The sequence below is a fragment of the Ambystoma mexicanum genome, chromosome 12, assembly GCF_040938575.1.
Source record: "Ambystoma mexicanum isolate Mex_15411 chromosome 12, UKY_AmexF1_1, whole genome shotgun sequence".
Taxonomy (NCBI): Eukaryota; Metazoa; Chordata; class Amphibia; order Caudata; family Ambystomatidae; genus Ambystoma; species Ambystoma mexicanum.
In genome coordinates, this window is record NC_090936.1 from 691,107,610 (window position 1) to 691,132,862 (window position 25,253).

The window sequence follows — 25,253 nt, forward strand, 5'->3', positions numbered from 1 at the left end:
AGGTTGAGAGACTTGGGAAACCTAGTAATGATGCAAGAGGTCGAGAGACTTGGGAAACCTAGTAATGATGCAAGAGGTAGAGACTTGGGAAACCTATTAATAGTGCAAGGGGTCGAGAGACTTGGGAAACCTAGTATTAATTCAAGCAGTGGGGAGATCTGAAAAACCTAGTAACGGTGCAAAAGAATGACAGATCTGGGAAACCTATTAAGGCTGCAGAAGACCTGGGAAAGCAAGCAATGGCATTGGAGGTCAGGGCACCTGGGAAACCTAGCAATGACATCGGAGGACAGGCGACCTCATAAATCTACTAATGGCGTAAGAGGTCAGGGAACCTGGGAAACAAACAAATGATGTTAAGCCATGCAGAAGGAGTAAGGTATGCTAGGGGTGGTGGCACAACTGCAAGTACACCAGCTTGGCAAAGAACCCGGAAATTGTGCAGTCAAAACAGAACACCTGTAAATTATCTCCTGCCCAATAAAGCAGTTGCAGCCATTTCCCACCCAGTTAGAAATTCTGTCCTTTTGTACATTCATTGCAAATTGGATCACAAGAGTGGGAGGCGGACTGGGAGTGAAGTCTTGGGGTGGGAGCTCAGCTTGATGATGTGTGGGTTGCTTGGATAATAGATTAGGCCTCAGGGGCCCAACTGTGGGCTGTCAGGGCTATGAGATGTTGGCATGCATCATGCATGCTACATGTGGTTGGATGGAGGATATAGTTATTTCGTGTCACTATCGGTGGTTTGCAAACATTTCAGCAAAATCACCAATCTCGAATTGTGTATCTCCATGCCCTCTTTAGCTGCAGCAGCTTCTACAATCCTAACAAAGAAACAGCGGCAACCTATGCACCTGCTCCATGTAGCTCCAATATCCCCTGCTTATGGCAATGTAGATGCTGCAGCCACAAATCCAGATAGCTCCTTGCAGCCTCTGGTTCTTGGTACTTTGGTTGCTACATGGTCTACTCCCTATACACAGCCTTAGCTTCATGCAAGCCTGTCTAACCTCTGGGTTTATCCCAGAGACTCAGGGTTCTCATGCTCTTCTCCAGGTCTCCCGGGAAGAGCGTGGAGTCTCTAGGTTTTCCGTCGCAGTCCCACTCTTTAAATAAACATACACGTCTGCTTGCATTCCGCGTTAATTGTTAGCTGGGGCTCGATTTACTGTGGTATGGAGATGAGCAAAGAGCAGGCGGGCTGTGTTTCAAGAGATCTGCAACATCCTGTGATTAAAAGCAGCTACCAGACGCAATGCCCTGGATTATCTGTCCATTCACATGGAAAATAGATGCCAGCAACGGACACAGCAAAGAGACCGAGACGTGACCCCATGCGGTTAAGTAACCTATCCAGCTTCCACCACATCGATTAAAAGGACTCAACGCAACAGAAAGAGAACAAGCGCATTGAAATTAGAAGTGAAATGCTGCAAGGGCAGTGACAAACAACACATACCTATTAAAAAAAATGTATTGGTCCTTTTACATGCCAAATATATAAATGTAATTCACTAGAGGGAGCCAAAATTAAGATCCAGGAACCCAGGGAGGCCTTTTGCAGCTTCTATTTATATTACACCAGTCTGTTTGCCTCACCAGTCATATGCCTTGGAGAGCAAATGCCTGGCCCCCACCTTGAGAGGTTCCCACACATGGCTGCCTGTTTCAAAGGCGTGCTGTTGATGAGCTGCACCTGCTAGCAGCGTGTGTGTTTGTCTTGTGTTCTGCTTGTGTGTGTGTGTGGAGTATTGTAAGGTTGTCAAATGCAAAAGGGCACTCCAAAAATAAATGCATTTTTGAGGGCACATTTTCATTTAGTGCAGTTTTGTGCACATAGCCGATCACGCAATCAATATAGTTTAAGGAACTGAAAGAATGAATGTAATGCAACATAGGCAAATAACTGTCTTTTGGGGAGGCAGCTATGTGGTGCATAGATTATAATAGAAATAGGGTTTCTAATACTGCAAATATGTTTCTATGGCAGCTACAACAACTGAGTTTACCTATTTGACATGTGGGCGGAGCCTCGTACAATTGGGAGAGTCTTGTGTGGCTATGGGCGGGGCTTAAATCTCTGGGTTTTTGATTTTCAAATGTAGGCAGGTATGGCTTCATAGCACGTGTAGCATCTGCAGCGTCTCACCTAGCACTTTAACTGTGGCAACGTATTCTTCCTCCTATAACTTGTGCAGCACTTTCTCCAAGGTATTATTATATATACTACAGCGTTTACGGCATATGCTTCCTATGTAGTTCATGCAGACTGGTTACCTCTCGAAAGCGGCCCTCACAGTAGAGTTGCGTCTGCGGAATGTGGAAGGTCTCATCCATGTAGGGAATGCGTTGCTCGCGGGTCACCCTGGAATAGATAAGACAGGACAGCAGGAAAGCACAGCTCAACACAGCCGAGAAGAGCCCATCCTGCAGTACCCGCATCTTGCAGCCTCTGTGCACTGGTTGTACTAGATAGGAGTTTAGCAGAGTGGGACACGGAACACACCACACTGCTTGCAAGAGTTAGTGCTTACGGAGCGTGAAAGCTGTAGCGGAACGGGCTGTGTAGAAGCTTCGTTGCCCCGATGATAAAAGATGCGCCATCTTACAGGAGAAGGACATAATAGTTAATGTGCGGTTTAACGCCAAGACATTAAAACGGAATTGTGTTTAGCGTTGCCAATTGCTATCCTTATAGATTGAAAGTAGCATTTCGAAAGGACCATTATTTTCCTAGTGACAAAAACAAAGATTACATTCAAGCAATAATTGTAAATTAATATATTTTAAACATTGGTTGACTAGTTACTAAAGTAAAGATTTTAAGACACAATTATTTGTCTTCTTTTAATGTAGCGGACCAAGCAACTTAAAGATCGACGTCAAATGATAAACCGAGGGACATCCTCTGTTGCGATTCCTTCATCTCCGTCATCTATGTCCGTAAAATGGCTCAAGTCCGTTTTCTATTTTTCAAGAATTGAAAATTGTTTTTGCTGTAGATTACGCTGATCACACAACAGCAAGCAAAAGAGAAACGAGGGAGCAACCCCTGATTCTGTGGCCGCAGGTCAGTGCAGTAGTGAAAGGAGCAAGACCAGTGGTCGCTTTCTGCTTTCAAGGAGGTTTGTTCATGAGCTATTGCGGGTTTGTAAAATTGAGCTTTATCACCTTCCCCGACATGATACAAGAGCAACGAATTTAGATTCCGATCTTTCATAAACGTAACTACTGTATTTGTTGCCGTCCAAATGTTAGAAGAGTTTAAGGAACTTTTTTTATTTTTTAGGAATTATTCCGTTTTTATGCTGCAGTGAGCTGAAGCTACCAGCAGGTGCCGCCAAACTATCATTGACTTTAGAACAGTGATAGCTTGCCCTTGCTGTGTGCTACTGTATGCCAGAACATGTAACCCCCTGAAGCTAAGCGCCCCATCAGTCATTTACTTTTTATTGCACCAAGCTGCTCGCATTCCAAATGCGAATACACAATAATGCTTCTGTGTGCTTCCTTTCTGTGAATTGGGCTCTTTCATCTTCCTAACTCTTAGCTCAATATTTTGTTAGTTTCTGTTTTCCCAACTATTTAACTCAATATCTATCTGTACGTAAGGTGTTTATAAATTAGCCCTTACTTACCTTAGTGTGATAACTACCTTGAGGATTGAAACACAACCTGATGGTTAACATGAGAAACTGGCCAACACAGGATATCGCGGGGAGATGAAAGACGTAACGCCGAGCCTGGCTAAAAAGAATTAATACATTGGTGCCTCCACTGGGGCGAAATGTAGGGCTAGCCTCAGATCTTTTTTCTGTATTCAGGACCAAATCCTTTTTTTTTCTGTGAGCAGGACACTGATTCCCTCAATAAAGAGGTGGTAACAAATTGTACACGTAAAAGGTGATGAATGACCAAAGCACTACAATGTGGTTAACCCAGCGGCCACCTTTTATCTTATGGAACAATACATAAATATAGCAGCGCTTTCTTGGCAATCTTGAGTAACATTGGTTAAGAATACATTCCTCTATGTAAATACCTTTTTAGAATTAACAACATACTAATTCATACATTGTTTAATGACAGTAGATAATTGATACAAGAGAAATACCATTTGCATAAATAATGTGTCTACTTACATAATAGACAGGCCGTGTTTACAGATGCCTTGGGGAGTAAAACAAGCAGATGTTTAAAGTAATATATATATTACAGGGCCTGCAGTAGCAGCCCTGTAGTTATGGTTAAGTTGCTCAATCCATTGGAAGAACACATTTTGGGTGGCTTATAACTTCGCCCCCCCTGGACGAATCCTCGCCATACTCTGCAAAAAGTATATGGCCCCCTCGGATTGATTCTGTGAAGTTTGGTGAGGTTTCGTCCAGGAGGGTCCCAAAATGTGTGGTTTACCTCATAGAAGCAATGGAAGAAAAATGTGCTCATGCCTACAGCCAAACCGCTGAATGAATTTTCACGAAATTTGCGGCAGGAGTAAGCGTGCTTTTGTAATTTTGGTTTAAATCTGTCCAGTAGTTTTTTAAAAACGGCCAAAAAGTAGGTCCCAAAAAAATTGTGACATCTGGGTGGGGTTCATGGACTCACTTCCCTGTTCAGTCCGCGGACACCCCCCAGACCAATCAGCGTCTGACATGATGTCCACGGATATCGGACGCACCTGGATGGTGAAAAACGTGAGCTGCCTCAGATATTCTGAAACGGTTGCCATGTTAGATTTGCGGACAGCCGCCATGGACATCGCGGTATATTGAAAAACACAACCGTTGCACTTGTCATACTAATGAAACAATCTCTGGGGCGGAGAGGGGTGATGAGGATGGGATGGGATATGCCATAAAAAGCCAAAAAACAGGTTTTTCTTCTTCGAAGTCCACAAACAGTTTGGGTACAGCCCTGTAATGTCCGCTAACATCTCGGGTGTTCGAGGCATTCATACATATTTTTGCATTACGGGGTTGGTGAAAAGCAGTTTTTGGATGGCTTATAACATTGGCACCACTCAATGAAACTGCATGACGTTTTGTGATGTCATTCTAGATCTGACCTTGAATGGTTCTACAGTCTAGTGCTGTTTTGTCAAGAGGTAACAAAATAAGAGGGGTGTCCCAAAATATATGAAAGGCTTATAAATGTGGTGCCATTTTACGAATCTGCACAAAAAGTTTGCGAAAATATTTAAGACCCAGATTTGAATGTTTTTGCAAAGTTTGGTGGTATTTTGTGAAGAGGGGGCAAAATTAGAGGGAGGGGGTTGAACATCTTTAGATGGCTTATAACTGTGTTGCCATTTGACAAATGTGCACAAAAGATTTTAGAAATATTATAGACCCAACCTTGAATATTTGTGGAAGGTCTGAATGGATTTTGAGAAGTGGGAGCTAAGTTATATGACTATTTTATGTACGTACATTTTGACACTTTAAAAAAAAAAACACTGACGGATTTGCATCAAAGTCATGGAAGAAGCATTGTCAAGGACCTGAAAGCATGGTTTGCAAACGTGTCTGTTTTATTTTTTGAAAAGTGTCATAATGTAGGTACAAAAAATAGTGATATACATTTTGTGACTCAGGTATAGCCTGTGGCCATGGGCAGTCCCCAGATTGTTTGTCCATGACTCAGACAACCTGGCTACTGGCCATGACCATGAGGGACTGGCAATGGGGTTAAAGTGGGCATGGCCCCCGTGGACTGGCTATCTGGTAACATTTTAGAAAATTGGGATAGGTTTGCATGGGGGGAAATAAATTCTGCCTGTGGGCTGTAGCCATGGGCAGAATTTTAGCCAAAGTGGTGCACAGGATTGTATCGCTGTCACTACTGCTGCATACACTCCAAGACAATGCTAATCAGCAGATCATTATGGAGCACGCCAAAGGTGCCCACGTAGTCACTAGGCCACCATTAACCACCCTTATTTGTGACAATACCGGGACAAGATATTGGGATTGCACACTGACTCATTTCCACAACCTTGCAGCAATGACTGGCCCACAATCCAAACGCTTTGAGAAAGACCCTACAGGGTCGAAACATGTGTCGCTGACTTCTCACAATACATATAGCACCAGCAATGGTTTTGACGACTGCTTTATTATGACAACAGTTACCTATTGAATAACCCAGCACTCAGGTGAACAAGGTTCACTCTCCTATTCGAAACCTAACACTTGAAGGAAGGGCACCTTCACAAAAGAACCCCATCACCAGGGTAATTTGTTTAAAATGCTAGATGAAGCGCAGTGATGTACCCATTCTACCGCCCTACAATTAATTGCTAATCATGTACTCTGATTTGATTATTGGGGCATGCAGCGTGGCCAAAGCCCTAGGTTTGCATGTGAAAAAATATTCTGCTTGCATCTACTGCATGAAGTGCTGTACTGAATTGCAAAAAAACCTGTGCAAGGAGCATCAGCAAGGACCTGAAAGCATGCTTTTACAAATCTGTCCAGTGGTTTTTATTTTTCCTAAGCACAACAAATAGTGATATAAGTTTGGTGCATGCACAATGGGCCTGGCCCTAGGCAAAGATAATTGCCTACTCTGATTTACTAATTGGGGCATGCGGCATGGCCGAAGCTCTAGGTTTAAATGGGGGGCGGATGGGGCAAATTCTGCTTGTGGCTGCAGTCCAGTGCTGGACGGGATTGCAGCAAATTTGTGCAAGGAGTATCAGTAAGGACCCGCATGGATGCTTTTGCAAATCAGTCCTGTGTTTTACTTTTTTGTCGGCAAGGGCAAATGTTTACTCTGAAGCCCATGCCCCATGGATTGTGAAGACTGACCATGCAAGCCATGAGCACTGGCCATTGGTTACATTATGACCGTATAGTGGATACTGAAATAGAATGCTGGGTAGGTGCAGTGGATAACAGGGGTGGTTTGGTGGTGCTGGGGTCATGGTCGAGCCTCATGCCCTAGCCAATTGAACAATGACTTGTATCCCCAGCATTTGCTGCTGATAACAAGACACAAGTATTCATTGCAAACAAATATGTTTGTTAATGGAGGTTTATAGTTATTTCATATTTGTTAAGAGGAATTATGAATACCTTGTGTACAGTGATGAAATATTTTCACGTATAAAAACCAAAAACATTGTTAAAGGGACATTATTGTTAAGATGTACCCCACCCTTGGGACTCCTCTGCCCCAGCAGTTAGCTAGTGGCCTCCCACCTTTGCATCCCTTGGCACTTCCCTCCTGGGCTCCCAGGAGCATTTGTCTATATGTACTGCCCCTTTTATGTATGCACTTCTCTCACTGCACAATGCATATGTGCATTTATAGGAACACTATGTACAGTATTTTGGTATAAGTATGGAAAATGCAGATGCAAAAGATTTGTAGAACATTGTTAAGTGGCAGTTGGTGGGTAGAAGTTTAATATGTTGATAGGCTATATGTAGAGTTTTTTAAAGTGATTGGTGGATGTATGTGTGAATGGTGTAAAGCAGGCAATGAGGGCGCGTTACAAACATAACAGTAAAAAGTGTAGAAGGGCTCTTCTTGTGGGATGGTGTGCATGTGCAATCCAAGTTGTCTAATAAGGCATGGGCTAGACAGGGGTCTGTGGAGACTGTGGATAGTCACAAAGGGCAATGGACTATGGTGTTTATTGTATACTAGAGAGAACAATTTCAGACAGAAAATGGTGTGCTTTTTTTCTTTTACCCCAGTATTCAATTGTCCATTATTACCATTAGCATAATAGACCATGCTAATGGGAATGTTGGAGAATCTTATTGAATCTAACTACTTTAGTACATGGAGTCTATAAGCAGACCTTCCAGCTTATATCAATTTTGCAATCCCGCAAAATGCAGCGAAAACGGCCGTTTTGCGCAAAATGCATCGAAAACGCCCGTTTTGCACAAAAACGGCAGTTTTTGCAAAAAAAACCCTGTAAAAACTACAATAAAAAAAAAATTCCTCAGGTTCCCAGATTCTCAAAACGTATCAATGCAAGAAATGAAATACGCAAACAAATCTCATCACTTTCGCCCAAAAAAAGAGCAGCCCAATCCACAAGGGACACCTGAATGGGCACATTTTATTAAAATGTGCCCATTCAGGTGTCCCTTGTGGATTTTATATGCGCGCCCATTCAGATCGCCTTTTTCACCTCTGAGTAAATCAGGGGGCGTTTCTGCCAATTTAAAAGCGCATCCTAAATTTCCACGCAAGATGCACTTTTAAATGTGCAGAAATTGTAGGCAACCCTATGCTCACGGGAGCTGGGGTGCCACTGCATGACAGGGGGCCTTATTACAAATCTGGCGGTAGCCGTGCCGGTAAAAACGGCACGGCTGGTGCCACATTTTTTTTTTCTGGTAGTCCCTCCGGCCAGATGCTGGAAAAAAGAAAATCCCCATTCCCAGACTCGATGGGAAGGGGGAGGACGGATGCACCGGCACTGTGTGCAACAGTGCTGGTACATCCGTCAAGGTCTACGGGCTGAAAGGCACCCGCTCGCAGAACTTGTAGTTTGCAGGTCCAGAAACAATGGTAGCGGCAAGTTTATTGGTACCGTTGTTTCCGGACCGGCAACCCCATAATGACCCCCAGGGTCTTTCTTGACCCGGCCATGCATTTTTTTTTTTTAAGGTATATGAACCGCTGTTATGTCTCTTGCATTTCTGTTTTTCAAAAGGGATAGAAATGCATTTTTTGGGTTGCATTTTCTAGTGGACGTGCTAGGAGCTTGCAGAACACTGTGGGGAGAGTTCTTCTACTCAAGGCACTACCCGTTTTGACCGCCAAAAATCGATCGAATGGTACAATTTGACCTATTTTGCCAGTACCATTCGATTTTTATAAATACCGAACATGTGGAGCAGGGGTGTAACCCGCTCCTTATGTTCAGTATTTCGGCCTTGGGGGGGTTGCAGGGGTGTCCCGCCGCTTTCTCAAAATTAGAGGTGGGGGACTGAAAGCAAAAACTAAAAAAAACAAAAAAGGGACCCTGCGGCGTCGGATCCGTCCTGCGTTAGAGGGACTGATCTGACACCGGAGTTTTGGAGGGGAAGCATCAGCGACCAAGCAGTTAACTAGGGGATGGGGAGGGTTGGTGGTGAAAGGTACATTTTGGGTTGTTTGGCTGAAGTGCAAATCTATTTGCGGCAAAATTGAAAAACTGTTCTGCCAAGCCAGAGACATCCGGGATTCTTTCTATTAAATGAATACAAAAGATACATAATAATGACACCCTGATTCTCTTTTAGCCTTGCATTCTGCCTCTTTCCTACAGTGTGGCAATAACACCCTCCAGATAATAGAAAATGTCCCGCAAAAATGCTGCAACAAATAAAGGTGTGTGCCGCAAAATTTGGCATTTCATGCTGCAAAATCCTGGAAGGTCTGGTTAATACATAAAATAGTTTGATAGATTTCCCGATCACCCCTGACATCCTGTCACCAACATTATAGACACTACCCGTTGTAGGGACTGTTAATAAACATTATTTTAATATGTCATGTCATCAGTGATGCCATCAATGACATTTGTGATGTCATCTTTCATGTACTGGGTGTTTGTTTTAGCAATGCACGGTGGTGGCGCGAGTTGCTTAATTTAGCATAACTGGTGAATTTCTGGAGTTTTTCGGTAATATTTGCAACCATAAAGTCCCTTTTTAACAACGTTTTTTCAGTGAAAAAAAAAAAAAATATATATATATATATATTTATATTTTTTTTTTTTTTTTTTTTTTTTTAAGAGTTACACCCTGAGTAGATCAGGAACCGTGTAAACTCATTCCCACAACTATTTATGCTTCTCCTTGGCCTTAAGCTGTAGACCAGTCTCCATGCATCACCCCATTTGTTCGCACGGGCACGTTATGAGTCTGCACCCAAAGGACTGGTAATGCTATGTTCTTCCCCCTAGGCTTACGTTCACACTAATTCTTTGGAAGGATCTTGTCTAAAGTGCCCCAATTTGATTTTACCTCAGGCCTAGTGGCATCTGCAGTTTGATGCACACAAAAAACAAACAACAACCCACAAACAATTAACATATGTGCTGGCCAGTCAAAGGAAAACAACAAGTGAGATCACATCGCCAAATGATAGATGTCATGAAATGACAAAAGGGATGTAATCAAGCTCACGTGATGGAAAATATGTCCATGTAGCTCAACTTGGTATTCAACCGCAGCACTCTATAAGTTGTGAGATATAAAGTCAAACCCGCTATAGCCACAGGGAGTGCTTTGTTTATATATCCTCTCTTTCTCAGCTGGGAGGAAATCAAAAACACTGGTTGGCTGTCACATTTAAGTGTTGCTTACTCTAAAGGTCTATCTGTAAAAAGGCCAGGCTCCTCATAAAAGAATTTGAGTAACACAGTTAAAGGGAAGGTTATAGAATTTCGGTCTGGCAAAAGATGCCTGGTCTTTGTACGCAGTAATATCATACAAAAGGGACTATGTAGGCGATGCAACGCCGATGCCACTTGTAGGAAAATGTCAGTAACTTCACACTAGAAAACCTGATTCGTACTAACATCAAGTAAAATCTTAGATCAAATGTCTAATCACTAAATCGATTGCTGCAAGTTCAGATTGACACAAAATGTTGACAGATTGTGGATGGAAGGAATTTATATCGGATTCTGTAAAAAAAAAAAAAATATATTCTAAATGTGAGCACCGACTTAAAGAATCTGAAAATATTAATTATGCATATTTAACCAGAAATTAGAGTATAAAAATGAAATGGGTTTTTCTCTATAGGAGTGGTTTCCATTCCACTTTCGGGACTGGAAAGCAACATCTCTGTCACAAGGCAGAGGGGCAGATATATATATTTTGCACGCACACATGACATAAGATTGGCAAGGAAGGAGACAATTGTGGAATATGCTCAGATGAACATTTATAATCGGAACTGTAGATGGGAGAACAGAGCCTAAAGCATTGACCCCAGGCAGATTGGAGACAAGTTCTTGATGGAATTGCAGGCTGACCGAATCACCTGTTGGCTCACCAAAATCAGATTTGGAAGATAAATGAAAACCCCAAATTGTTCTGATAGTTTGACCAGGGTTGAATCTAGGCTGGTAAAGGAAAGAGAACTGCAGGGAATGCAATTTGAAAACCAGGTCACAGCTCTTAATACCTCAATTCCCTATGTTCCCCATCAACACTGAATACAGAGTGAGATGTTCTTTAAAGGCTATTATACTTGGTCTGCGAAGCAAAATTTAAAACGATTAATTTTGGTGCCACTTTAAAGTGGAACTGACTTTTTACGTTAAGTACTGTTCAAATATGATTAGTGGCCTAAGCAGATCCAGAGTCATTTGCAAAATATCATTGTCTAGGGTGATTATTCTAAGTTATGTAGTTGGGGAAGCCACATTCATAGATCAGATGTGTGTGCAACAAAAATTTGTATAAAGAATTAATTCTATTTATTAAGAATTGTGTGAAGTGTTATGTGGAAGGACAAGGGGATTTTAACATTGCACATGTTACAGGGAGTACTATTTTTCCAGCCAGAATATACATTTAATCTGAAAACTACACGCACAGATGTAATAAAGTTGTGAAAACCTACATAGATTGAAAAGTTGCACGCGCAAGTAGCTTGAAAAGAGCACAAACACACACACACACAAATTTAAAGCTGCATGTTTAGCTTTATTAACACTCGCACACACAGGTAGTGACTGCAAGTAATGCACTCCTGTTTAGTGACAGTCACGCATGCGTGATTGGTGAAAGCTGCACCCGCATATTTTGAGAACACAGTTTGTGTGGGTAAATATATATCGCTGGGAGCATTTTTGAATTTGAACCAGCAGGACCCAAAGTAAGTTGATCTACATTGAATGACCTACACCTAGTCTATACGTAGTAACTACATCACCATTTTATATAGAGAAGTAAACTTATTGTAAATGTATTTGAAACGTCAATTATTCAAATATCTTTCTCCGATACCGTACTTGTCTTGATACTGGTGAAATTCGAATTTTTGAAATACATTTGCATCATGTTGAAATGTAATAATTGAGAAGCTGGTATTTAGAGAGAATCCAACATAGAGTCGAAATTCTAGAATGTCCGTATCTTTTAGAATCCAATATCTTCATATGTGGACTGTTTAAATTAAGAGTGAATGCTTGTATGAACTGATGACTGATACTCGTACAGGTCATTTAGTTTCATTTTGTTAATTATTGGATTGCTTAGACACATGGTTATACATATATTGTATTTATGTCCAAAGTGAAAAGCTGGAGACCAACTTAGTTGAAGTTACATAATTCTATCTAACAAATGTCCATTTCTGAACACCTCAATGTCTATTCCTTGCCCAGAATTGTAGGGTGGTGATTGTATGAATGGGGGTGTTTTATTGACATGCCATGCCTGCGTGAGCCAACTAATTAAATACAGTGGCAGTGGCGTCGTTCTCTTCTCCAGGCATCCAGCTGACTGACTTTTCTTCTACAATATTTCTTCTGCTGCAGTGTTTTCATTTTCCAGTAAATGGTCATTCTTCATGTGCATCAGGTAACTGGCGATGCCTTAATTAACTTTGCCTTTTTCTAGCTGCTTGAAGTGCGATGGGTTCTTCATAAGGGACAGCTGTTTGCAACAGGCAGTCACCATACTACCCTTCTTTGCACTCACTGTGTGTGACTGAAGGTCAAATGGCGCATTGAATTTCCTTTTGTGGGTGGGAGTTCTTTACTAGAATATTGTCTCCGAATGCCCAGTTCTGTTTCCTTGGCTCCACAGCGAGTGCACTCTGCTATGTTATGCTAAATTCTCTGTGCCTGTAAAGAGGTGAGCTCCCAACCTAAAGTTGTTGGAATGGTGGTCCTGGGTGCTCTTCTTAGCAAGAGGCTGCCTAGTGCTACTCCTATTCAGGGACGTCATTTAGGGGTTGCCAGGAGTCGCACTTGCTAACCCTGTGGTCTCCCTTTCTACCCCTTAAAAAAAAGAAAACAAAAGGAAAACAAGTTTGTAAAACATTATTCTTTTTTTTTTTTGTTACAAATTGAAGCTCCTGGTCCGCGGCCAATGCCATGTGGCCATTTGACCCATTTATCTTTCTGGAATTCCATACAATAATTGCTAGACTCGTTAAAGGTTTATTTCAGGCAAACTTCAGGGGGGGAGTCACTGATTTAGTCTGTTCTTAAACACCTCAAATTCACAATGCAGACAAAATCTTCCAAAAAGCATTTAGAGTAGAATAAGCATCCATTTCGGACTATGTATTTTGCTTTTCGCAAGTTGCATTTATAGCATGCTTTTTTCTGCCGATACATATTGTGATCCATTCTTGTATGAAATGTATATCGTGTTACAGTAATATCGTAACCATATTTTTCAAAGTGTACTTAGGAACAATGCTATGTGATGCCACTTTCTGTTTTGTCAAGGAATAAACAGTCGTTTTCTATCCCTTCCGTGATGTGCCTACGGGGTGGGGTCAAGATGTCATCACTGGTCAAGGGTCATGTGTTGTCACTTCCCCTACACCTCGCATTTTGGTGAAATGAAATCCCTGCTTCCGTTCTGTGCAGTGTAGATTGATATTGCGCAGGAATTGGAATATTGCTCTCTCTGGGTTCTCTTGGGATTTTACTGTTATTCTGAGTGTTTTGTTCAGGTGCCCATGATGTCTCCAGTATCTGGGCCAAAAAGGCATTTTTCTTCAGTGCTGGACACCTCGGTCACAAAGAAACTTTCTAATCTCGCTTCTTTGAAATGGTGCCCTGTTGTCGTACTTGACTGACACAGGTAGGCCATGAGGGGCAAAGACATTTTTCAGCTGGTGGACTACTGCACAGGATTTAATTTTTTACTACAGTTTTGGAGGGGCAAGATACATTTTTGGGGGCGAGTAGGTGAAGTAAGTAACTAATAGCCCTGAAGGTCTAGTGACATTTTTTAGGCCTGGGCATTGACCAGAGCGGGGCCTGCAGAGAAGCAGCTTCAGTTGCCTGATAAGGTATGCATCGCGATATGCGTGCTTTCACAGCCGGCTTGAGTCCAGAGAACCATACTTTTTCTCACTAGTGGCCTTACTCTTGCACACGCCTTGCTGTCCATCATGTGCAAGATGGACACCTCTGTTGATCTAAGAGGCAGGAATCACAATTCGTGAGCCCCATAGGAGCAGACCTACTTCAGACATGAGAAGATCATCTTGAGTCTCCTTTGGGCAGACGTCGTAGATGCTGCTGTGCCTTTGAGAACCTGTTCCTTTTGGTGGGGGCCGATGCTACTTTGATTGCTGTAATATATTAATCTTGATCTGTGGCCACTTTAAATATTGCTGAGTGACAATGCTCTGGGAATATTTCTCGTGGTTATCATGTTTACATGGCTCTCCAGCTTTGCACGGGTGCCATGAGAGGAAGTTTACCATGGAGGTACTCCAGAACAAAGTCAAATTCTTGGCATTGGAGTCGGTTTGTGATCATTTAATACTTGGAATGTTCTTCAATAAAGGTACCAATTGAAGTGTTTGCACCTCCAAACTACTGCTTTAGCTTCTTATTTGATCTGCGAATAGATAGTCTTGTGCAAGATTAATGACCTTTTTGTAAATGCAACTTGTGTAAGTTCACAGGTGGGTGTCCATCGTGTGAGGATGGCACCCAGCCCATGGGGGCTCACGTAGACAATCTGTTATGTGGCGAAATAACCTAAATACCTCAAAAGTCAAAGGGCAAGCAAATTCTGCCTGGGGCCCTAAGTTTTTCACACAAGACAGACAGAACAATTTTTATTTTTAATGATTCCTAAATCTGAAGTAGCCTATTGCTTACTAAATTTCCCTAAAAGATACTAACTATATATACCTCAGTTCGAGCTGATGTGTTTTTCCGAGCTCTACCAATTGTGCATGGGTCTTGGAGGTTGTGGTGATCACCCTGAACCAATGGTTTATGGTCGAGCAGTTTCAGCGGGATAATGTTCGTAAGCGCTTTCTTCAGGACTCTCACATGACATAACTGGTCAAGGCTCATAATAATTAAAGACACCATTCGTGTATGTCTTGTGCTCCTTCTTGTAGCTGGAGGCACTCATTTAACAGATTTGTTCTGTAAATCTCTTTGTAGAAGTAGGAATATACAAAGAGTCCCTTTTGATATTTTTTTAACCTTTATTTTTCTATTTTAATTTGATAAGACACACGAGAAGGAAGGATTATAAGAGATGACTGACTTCCTACAGTGTGCAATTTTGTAGTTGTGAGAAAAGCAGTGAGCGAGGGAAGGGTCAGTCTCTTTTTCTATCCCCTAACCTAAAAATAGAAGGGCTCGTGGTTGAGACCCTGTTCTGCCCAGAAGGGCTCTCTAGTAAATTACACACGTGAAAAGGGTCAAGTCTTGCCTAAAAAGTATCCCCATAGACTCGTTAATATATCATAGCAGTCGAATCTGTTTCTTCAACAATTATTTTATATTCAAAGGAGGACCTATTGGTCTGTTAGCCCACACGTAACATAGAACAAGTTATTTCTGACTTCCCCTCCAATTCGGCTCCCGTCGAGTACACTGTGTTCAATTTCACGAGCGGTTACCATGGAAACCGCATTAATATAAAAAACGCACTTTTTACATCTTCAGATGCCACTTTTAGCATACTAAACCCTAAATTATTTGACATTGTGTTTAATGCCCACCTTCAGTCAATATAAAGAGATTCATGCTTAATAACTGGTACGTGCCTCAAAATGGCCGGCCAATATATAAACACGTGCTTGCCATGACGACCAATCCTTGTTTGCAGACTCCAGGCCGCCGCGCGGCTGCTGCTTTATCTTTTCAGCAACCAGGTAAGCGATCGCCTAGCTGGCTGATCAGGGTCATGGCACGACCACCATCTGATGAGGGATTGTCTTTTTTTCAGACACCCTCCAGACGGATTACGCCGCGGACACATCAGCTTCCCAAATAGCACGTAGAGCGCATTCGAACATGCAGTTTTCCAGTTACTAATAACAACCTGGGGTAAATGCATCTTCCTCTTTTCGAATACTTATGATCGACTGCTATTCATTTTCACAATCACAAACGAGATTTGATTCAATACGTGACGGACGCATGCTAACATTTTTGCAGAGTCTGCCACATATTACCTGCCGCCTATCATGGCTTTAATAACTATGTATGCTACATCCAGTCAAACTATCAGGCAAGTGAGTCAGACTTCTCTCCCATTGTGTTTTCTTCACAATGATAGGCATTACAACCAGCACAGCCATTACAAGCTGTTTAATCCGCTGTGGATTCACGCACCACCACTACAGAATGAACATCTGACTGTGATGAGCACAGGTAAACTCACCCAGCGAGTGGGTGTTTTTTAACACACCTCGTTGATATGATTTATGTCACCACCAGACATGGAATGATACCATTCTTTTCCCATAGCTTGCACTTCAAGTACTGATAACATGAAGTCAATCCTGGAGCATTTCTAACAAGACTCAGAACTCCATCCCATCATTAAATAATTGAACCGTGCAGAGCCAACCGCCACAGCACGGTAAGAGAAGTCTTAAACTAGACATTAACAGATCCTAATTAAGCAATAATGAACATTGTCTTGTCAAATTGACCAATAGGAAACACCTAAACTATCCCTTATCTCCTACCTGTAGGTAGCACACCCACCAAATTGGCTCCCTTCACACTCCATTGTCGTCCTGATGAAGGCCCGCACAAGACAGGCTAACTCAGTAGCCCACTAGGGCCGAAACACACCTGTGTAGACCTTTTGATTGTGTGTGTGCCATGTATCCATACTTTTTTATTCATTGTTGCATTTGTCGTTCTATTCTTCGGTTTAGATATTGTATGAATTGTGTTAACCTCTGTTTCTTATAACAGTAGGTGGTCATACATTGAACGTTACTTTGTATCAACTAATTCGAAATCTTTTGCTCGAATGTGTATTGTTTACAAACAACATGTACACTGTCCATGTCCAGCCAGAAATAACTCGTTCTATGTTACGTGTGTGCTAACAGATCAATAGGACCTTCTTTGAATATAAAATAATTGTTGAAGAAACAGATTCGACTTCTATGATATATTAACGAGTCTATGGGGATACTTTTTAGGCAAGACTTGGCCCTGTTGCAGATTGGTGCTCTGCTTGTTCCCATGGTTCTGCCACTTTGGTGAGATTCCTTAGGGGTTCTCTGATTCTGGCAAGGTTGGCGATGAATATTACAGTAGTTTATCATGCCTAGGAAGCTCCTCTCTTCTGGCAGATTTTGCATAGAAGGAACTGCTTTGCTGTCCCTTATTTTCTTGCTGTCTGCTGACACTCCTTTCTGGAATATGAACCGAAAGAACTGTATCCGCCGGTCTTTGTTGAACTCCTATTTGCTCTTGTTCAGCGTAAGAACATTTCTGTAGTCATTTTGTTGTAATATGGCCCTTAGGCGGCAGTAATGTTCGTCCGGTGACTTTGTAAAGATGAGGATGGCATAGCTGACGTTGATGGTTCTCGGGACTCCTGCGATCACACCTCAAATGGTATTTTAGAATAATTTGGCTGCAGAGATACACCGGGAACTTGTAGTGGTGCAGGCCAACATGGGACAAGAAGGTTGTAACGAACAGTGAAGCGAACCAGTAGGAGGAGTCGGACAAGTTAATGACCTATTCAAGGTTTTATTCAAAATCTGAGTCTAAACGCCTAACTTGCCCAATTCTATGAGGGAAGTTCCCTAGTGAACAAAACAAAAGCTAAGGGTGTACTTTAAAGTACAAAAATAAAAGTCCTTCATCCAATTCCTAACTGGCCCTACTATTTTATTTTAAAAATAAAAGAATAGAGACACGGCCTCTGGGGGAGACTTTATCCTGGTCCAACACTGGGATTTTATGGATTGTTCAACAAGAATGTTCTTGTCTGCTTCAAAGTGTTCATCTTTTTCTTTCCCCCTTTCATAAGTTATTTGCACACTATGGTTTCTCAGGCTTGGTTCTGTGGATGCTCATCTCTGCATAGCGGTTCTTTTACCTCTGTAGGAGTCTCCGGTTCAAAGTTCGTCTTGGTTTTCTATACGTTCTCATGAACAAAAAGGGTGTTTCCTTCTTCTTTGACTATGGCACACAGACGAAATTCAGCATTGCCTGAAGCCAAAGATTTTGCGGCAATGTCACTATTTGGGGGCGGGGGGGACACAAAATAATATCACATGTTAGAGGGTTCTGTTAATGCTCGTTGACAGTGCTGTTCAGGTGAGATCCAGCATTGCCTGAAGGCAAAGAGATGGAAGAAGTGTCACTGTTTGGTGGTTTCAAAACAGGAGTAATAAGTCAGTTTCCATATACACAGATAACATACGTTGGACCGGAAGCTCCTTGTCAGAATGGGAGCCCTTGTCCCTGATAAGGGAGACTTGCCCAGAGCCCTAGGGAGGGTCTTGCTGAGCAGGCTCACCTCCAAAACCTCAAAGGAAGTGGCTCCCCACTGAACAAAAGGGACAAATTGTCCAGATTTGTCACATACCCCTTCGGTCAACTGAGATGATCCCCCTTGTTTCGGATGCGGGAAATGGTTTAAAGAGTTTATCACCTTGTTCTTTCCTTTTCCAGTGGTTTACAGAGAGGTTCCCTTCTTCTGAGTTTGTTCTTCTATGGTGACTGTTTCTCCAGGTCCCCAAAGACGATTTATGGTGACTGTTTCTCCAGGTCCCCAAAGACGATTCTTCTTTCCCTACAAATGATGGTTCCCTATCCGGTCACTTGTGGCCGCATAAAATGAGAATATATTTTTAACTCCATCTGGGACGAACCCTGATGGACTTGTGGGACGTCCCTAGCTAGTATTGGGCATGTAGCTTAGGAATTACTGCAACTGTTCTATTAGTTTTTATATATATATATATATATCATTTTTTTTTTTTCTTTCAAAAATGATTTCCTAATGATGCAGTGCACCTGACTACTTCTAGCAGGTGCTAGGTCACAAGAAAACTATTAGAAACAGCCTCAACACTGTTCACAGAAATGCAAACAAGTTATATCAAGAATTGAACAAAATTGCTAGAGCACTCAGTCTGTTTGAAGTGCAAAGAATGGTTTAATTTTATTCTCTCATAAAATCAGCATACAAAAATACATAAAACCAACATGGATTTACTGAACAGTTTGTGCAGTCCCTTAAGTGAACAGTTTACGCCACATGTTCCATCCCTAACTCGGGGACTTCCTCAGGCGGAAATGACCAAGTAGTGACACAGGCTGTTTTTTTTTAATCTCTACCTTCGTACAAGTCAGCTGATTTCAAAGTCATGTGACTCTCTATTAACACCCCAAAGCAGTTGCAAAGAATCTGGCGGCCATTTTGACATGTCTTGTCATTGTACATTACCATACCTTACTACCAAATTGCGATAACACTCTAAAATAGAGAGGTAGTATTTACCATGTAGATGACTCTTGGTACAAAAACATATTGTTAAACAATCATCATCCCACTTGCCTAGTGGCTTGTTTAATATTTAAATTCTTACCACTGCAGTCTAATTCTGCATGGCACGCAAAGGATTGCACAATTACAAGCTTAAAGACCAGCCACCCCATATGTTAAATTAATTACGCCCCAGTGGTCAGTTTCCCATCACAACATGCTCCATATTCAGTTGTCTAATCACAATTGCAGTGAAGCCCTAGTGGGCGAAATAGTTAGTGCGTTGTGCTCGATAATGGATGTATATCAGTTAAGGTTTTTAAAAAGTTTCTCATTTCAACCATTTTATTTGAACAAAGTATGCTGAATCTCCATTATAATAAAACATTTCAGCTGAAATGTGCAGTTTATCTTCAAAAAGTGCTACGTGCTCTTTTGCATATATCATAATTCTGATAAAACCCCAGTGGGCCAAATTAATATAAAAAGTGCTATATGCTCAGTTCTTCTAAACCTCAATCAATTTATTTATACAATTTTGGTATGTTCACTTCAAGACAATACTCTTTGTGTATATCCTCATATTGTGTATATCCTCTCAAATTTCTAAAAGTACTGAATGCTAAATTATCAAAATAATATTTGAAGTCAAGCAACAGTGTGGTAACTTGCAATACTGGTGCTATGTGCTCAGTGCTTCTAAGTATACAGTACTATGTTGTTCATAAAATATTCTTTCTTATTACAGTTAGCAATGAAATCCAAGAATAAACCATATATTAAATACATATACCTCTTAAATTCTTATACTTGATGAATGCCAATTAAATCATTAATTGCATCCCCTCCTAAAACCCAATTAACTAAAAAGTCAGTTAGATATTAGGTTGTGTGCAAAACCAAAAACCAGAATGATCAGTTTTCATTATGTTCAGTTATTGTCACGTTTAGTCAATGTATTGATGATTCTTCATCAGAATTATGTCCAACTGGGTTTCTTGTGTTGAACTGTATATTCAATTTAGATTATAGCTTGCATAATTTGCATTCTCTGTCTCTTTCTTTTCAATTCAAGGACATGAGCTAATGCAAAGTTTTACCTCTCATCGCTCTTGTGTTTCTCAGCAAAATGGACCTGTAATGGATAATTATCGTCCTTGATTAAAATTGCTTGATCGTGTTGTAAAATACGAATCTTAAGTTAACAAATCGTAGATCCTACGTAGATCTTTTCACATGGATACAAGATTGCATATACAAATCGTGTGTGTAATATACTGTTTCTTTTGTTCTCTCATTCCATATTTCACAGTGACTTAAGATTCAACATATTTGCACTTTTTGCATTCATTACGTTTATCAAAACCTTTCTTAGATGTGACCTCACACAACCAATTCTCTTTCTTGTTCATAGGTTTCAACATTCTTGATGATAGCAGGTCTTCAAGTGACTTGGCTTTGGAAAACGTAAACTGTGTATTTCTCCCCAGTACTGTGTTAAGATCAGTGCTCCAGTTAGGATTTTGATGTGGGGACATTTTACCTCCTATTTTTAGAACTGGAAAGTAAATCTCATTTCTAGAGAGTAAAAATTAGTTTTCTCCTTTGCAGAAGGGTAAAAAGTATCTAATAACATCGAATGTATGCATAAAGTAAAAACTGTTAGGAAAAAAACAGAAAGAAAAGTGTTTTATAGCAATGCTATCTGGCTTCAATAATCCATTCCCCTTACCGAAAACATTCTCCCACACAATAGCATGTAGCTGCTTGCTACACAGCTACATATTCATGATACTTGGGCACAGGAATTCGATTAAGAACTACTAGAGACGTAGGCAAGTTTATGGTCACAGTTTGAGATACGATTTTTAGGTAAGGCATTTAACAAAACAGAAGCACATGACCTGTCTCTTTTCCTATTGCTCTATTCCTCGTCTCTGCTGCTGCCTGTTTACCAGTGTCTGTCTGTTCTCTCCATCTATCTCCCGCTCTCTTTCTAGGTTGCTCCATCTTTGCTTTCAAGACATTCTGTCATGGCTCTTTCTATTTCACTTCTTGCTTCCCTCTTGTAACAGTCTCCTGTTATTTGCTTTGTGTTGCTTTCTCTCCCATATATTATTGATCTGAATCTCTCCTCCTTCGTTTGTCGCTCCTTTTAAGAGTCTCTCATTAGTCCCGTAATGAAGGGTGCCGGTACGGGACGGGCACCCTTCATTACGGGATGCCTTATTACGAGGGACCCGGAACAGACGTCTGGTAAAACCAGACGTCCTTTCCGGGTCCCGCGAGGGGACTATGGAGCCAATAACAGGCCCGTTATTAACTCCATCCTCATTCCCATTGAGCCCTATGGGGGCTCAAATGGGAATGGGGAATGGTTCTGTGCATGAGGAATTACCGGGTCCTCCAAGGTCAGAATGACCCTGTAATTCCTCATTCACAGACCCGGTATTGGAGTCCAGTATGGAGGCAGCCCTGTCGCTAATAGACCATGGCTACCTCCATACTCATAATGAGGCCCATAGTCCTCTTCAGTGGAAGCTCCATGTGTATAGTATTGGCAGCGCTTTCCTACAGTGAGATCCATAACCAGTGTGACAACGCAGAGGATAATGACTTGTCATCCAGGCCCTTGAATGTACAGAACCTGATTACTGCACATCGGTGTAGGGAGACCCAGCCATGCTGTTTGCTGTCAGTCCTGAGTGCAGATGCAGCACAAGGCACTTAGAAGATTTTCTTTCGTTTGATGTAAAGTGCAAATGCTGCATTTTTCAATAGGTCCAATGGCAGATGTTTTTTCGCGGTGGACTACGCAACATTTAAATCCCCTGACTGCCCTACTGTCTGACTTTCTCCTACTCTTCAAAGTGCTCCTGGGTACAGTATTATTTCCCGCTTTGCAGCAACAAAACAAGCTAGGAGGCATAACCCCAACCCTAGGCCCATGCACAATGTGCCCAGCTCCTGGTTCTTATATGGAGAGCTGCCAGGGCCCACCCATGAAGGATGCAGCCATGCTTTCACCCAGCCTCCCCTGCGTTCTAAATCCACCCTTGATTTTGACACAATTCTTCAGACTATCTGGTGGTAATTCAAGCAGAGACCTGGCTTTGCGGCAGACGGTGAAGGGGTAGGGTTGACCGTACTACCTACTGTACCTTTTGAGGATTGCTGAACACACAAAGGCTGTAAGAACACACTCTCCAATCCTGGTTCTTTTCTCCGCAGGATAGAACTTGTAGTATGATTTTCTTTCCATATTAAATACAGGATTGCAAGAATGCATAGAAAAAGAGAAATTCTGCATGATTTGATCACACGTGGAATGATAAAGCTTGGTAGCCCTGTAAAGATTCTCATGAAGGCTTTAAACTAAGTATCCTGCCCTATCAGTGAAGGCTATTTTAATGTGGTGAAGTACATGTGCCTTTAAAAAAGAAAAACAAGAAAGTAAGTTCAGTGAAAATCAGAACCCCAAACAGCTGTTTGTTTTACAGAATGCTTCTGATCCGCCCAACAGATACCCAGGGATAACCAGAAGAAGTAAAATATTTGAAACGACTTGTTGCAAAAAGGCACCTAACGAAATCGCACTCCTTCAGGGGAGGTGGCGCGTGGTTTGTTGTCTTCATACAGATACCTTGAAGATGGTTCAACATATTGTACATGGAGACAAACGCTACTGTCTAACCATCAGCATCTGCAGCCTCCAGCAGCAACAACAAGCCTCCATGCGCATCAAAGACCTTTCTTGGATCCACTTCAAGAATTGCACTGGGGATGCCAACTGCAGCGCCCTTTGTGCTCAGGCTGCATTTTGCCACTAAATCCTGTTTTTGCTCGTTTCATCCCTTGGGGCACGTTCCATTCCATGTAGAACAGCAGCTCCAACATGGCCGAATGGGAGTGCCTCACTTTCTCTCATTTTCCCTTCCAACATAGCTGAAAGCTTTTATAGGCCTAGTAATTCCCACATTTTCACGCACGAGTAGGCAATATGGGGCCCCTCTATGGACTTCCAAAATCGGGCCCTTGTGATCCGAGCCGCTATAAGGAGGGTAGAAAGCAAGGTTGCTCTATTACCGGACATCGGAAAGGAGCCGTCCTCTGGGGCATCCCCTCGCACCAACACCAATGTGTTCATAGGCAGCAAAACACCAGTAATCTCTTTCATTTTAGAGCGTACCTTTAGCCAGGACTGTAGAACAGAATATTGCCACCACATATGCGTGAAGTCACCTTTCTCGCCACAACCATGCCAACATGTGTCCGGATAGTCGGGATTCATTGCATGCAGCCTGCTTGGGGGCAGATACCACCGATAACACAATTTAATGGCGTTCTCTTTCACAATCTTACATCGGGAGCTCGTTTGAGCTCTGAGCCATATCCTTTGTCAGGATTATTCTGGAATCTCCATTCCCAACTACCCCCCATGCTCTCATATAAGGGAGCTTCTCCCCAGGAGGGACATTCTCTAAAAGTTTATAACAGGCTGAAACTCTATGAACCCGTTGGCCTTCTAGTATTTTTAATTCTAACCCAATCGGATCCCTGGCCGCAGCATTACAAGTGGCCCTATTAGTTATCCAGTGATGCAGCTGAATGTACCGAAAGCGTTCAGTCTCCAACAAGTTGAATTTCTCTCTACATTCAGCAAACTTCAGAGGTTCTCGATCCTTTTATAAGTCCCTCAGACGTATTGTTTCAAAAGGTTCCCAGTTCTGAAACGTACCGTTCGCCAGGCCCGGTGTAAAGGCCGGGTTTTGGGAGATAGTGTAGAGAGGACCCAGGCCAGATTTGATCTCTCTTTGAGCACATGCCTTATCCCAGCTCTGTATCGTGGAAGTCGTAGTGGTCAAGAGAGCCCGCCCATGGGTCCGGGCCTCTCTGGGAAGAAACGGAAGATGTGCCAATGAGAATGGGGACACTGCCTATTCGATATCTTGCCATTTGGTGGCTCCGTAGAGTTTGCCCAGGTCAGCAAAGCAGCGACCTGTGCCACTCTATAGTATCTCTGAATCAAGGGCATTCCCCGGCCTCCTGATGGCTTTCCCCTGTTAAGGAGTTTAAGAGGTATTGTAGGCTTTCTCCCTTTCTAAACGAGACGACTTAATGCCTTCTGCATCTCGATAAGGTCCCCTTCAGGAATCCGCACTGCAAGAGCCTGAAAGACATATAGGAGTTTCTTGAGTAAGGTCATCTTGAGCGCGCTGATCCGGCCCAACCAAGATATCTCCTGAGATTCATACTGTGAGAGCCATTATTTTGCTTCCTTCAGTAAGTGAGGAATATTGGCCTTGAAGATTCCCGAGTAAGACAGAGGCCATTTTATACCCAGGTAGGGGATCTCAGTCGTAGACCATGGAATGGAAAACTGTGCTTGAATAATTGCCATCTCGCTGGGGATCTCCGTCAAGGCCAATCCAATAGATTTGGAGGGGTTCACTTGAAATCCTGAAAGGCCAGCAGAACGGGACAGAAGATTCATCAACGTTGGTATGGACTTGGGGGGTGGGGGGGGTGGCTACGAGGGCCATGTAGGAGGACGTGATCTGGAGGAGCTCCCGAGATCCTGTAATGATCCGGGCGAAAAAAAGTGCATAACGATGGGCCGACGACCGCTGAAAATACACATGTCGGTGTGTGAATGATTGGGCCACGCTTGGTGAACTTCTGGAAAGTGTAGGAAGAACGGCGGCAGAGATCTGTGCGGAAAGGATAAGGAGCGCCGGAGACGAAAGAAGACACAAAATGGCCGACCAATGTCCGGAACAAAGGAAGGAGCAGGCCGCACGGTGACCGAGCGAAAGAGGC

General features: G+C 42.3%; 2 protein-coding genes across 3 annotated transcripts in view; one reads left to right on the forward strand and one right to left on the reverse strand.

Moving 5' to 3' along the window:
* The window catches only part of ALG10 (ALG10 alpha-1,2-glucosyltransferase), a 202,316-nt gene extending 199,762 nt beyond the window's left edge, over positions 1-2,554 (reverse strand). Inside the window, exon 1 of the mRNA XM_069629226.1 lies at positions 2,281-2,554. Within this exon, the coding sequence (XP_069485327.1) occupies positions 2,281-2,445 (165 nt within the window). The 5' untranslated portion in view covers positions 2,446-2,554. The remainder of the gene's footprint in view (positions 1-2,280) is intronic.
* A 398-nt stretch (positions 2,555-2,952) lies between these two features.
* TPRKB (TP53RK binding protein) overlaps positions 2,953-25,253 on the forward strand; it is a 139,344-nt gene continuing 117,043 nt past the window's right edge. Inside the window, exon 1 of one of the 2 annotated variants that reach the window (XM_069629227.1) lies at positions 2,953-3,073. The gene's annotated coding sequence lies outside the window, so the exon portion shown is untranslated. Of the gene's footprint in view, positions 3,129-25,253 lie in introns of both variants that reach the window. The other variant, XM_069629228.1, reaches the window with a different exon arrangement.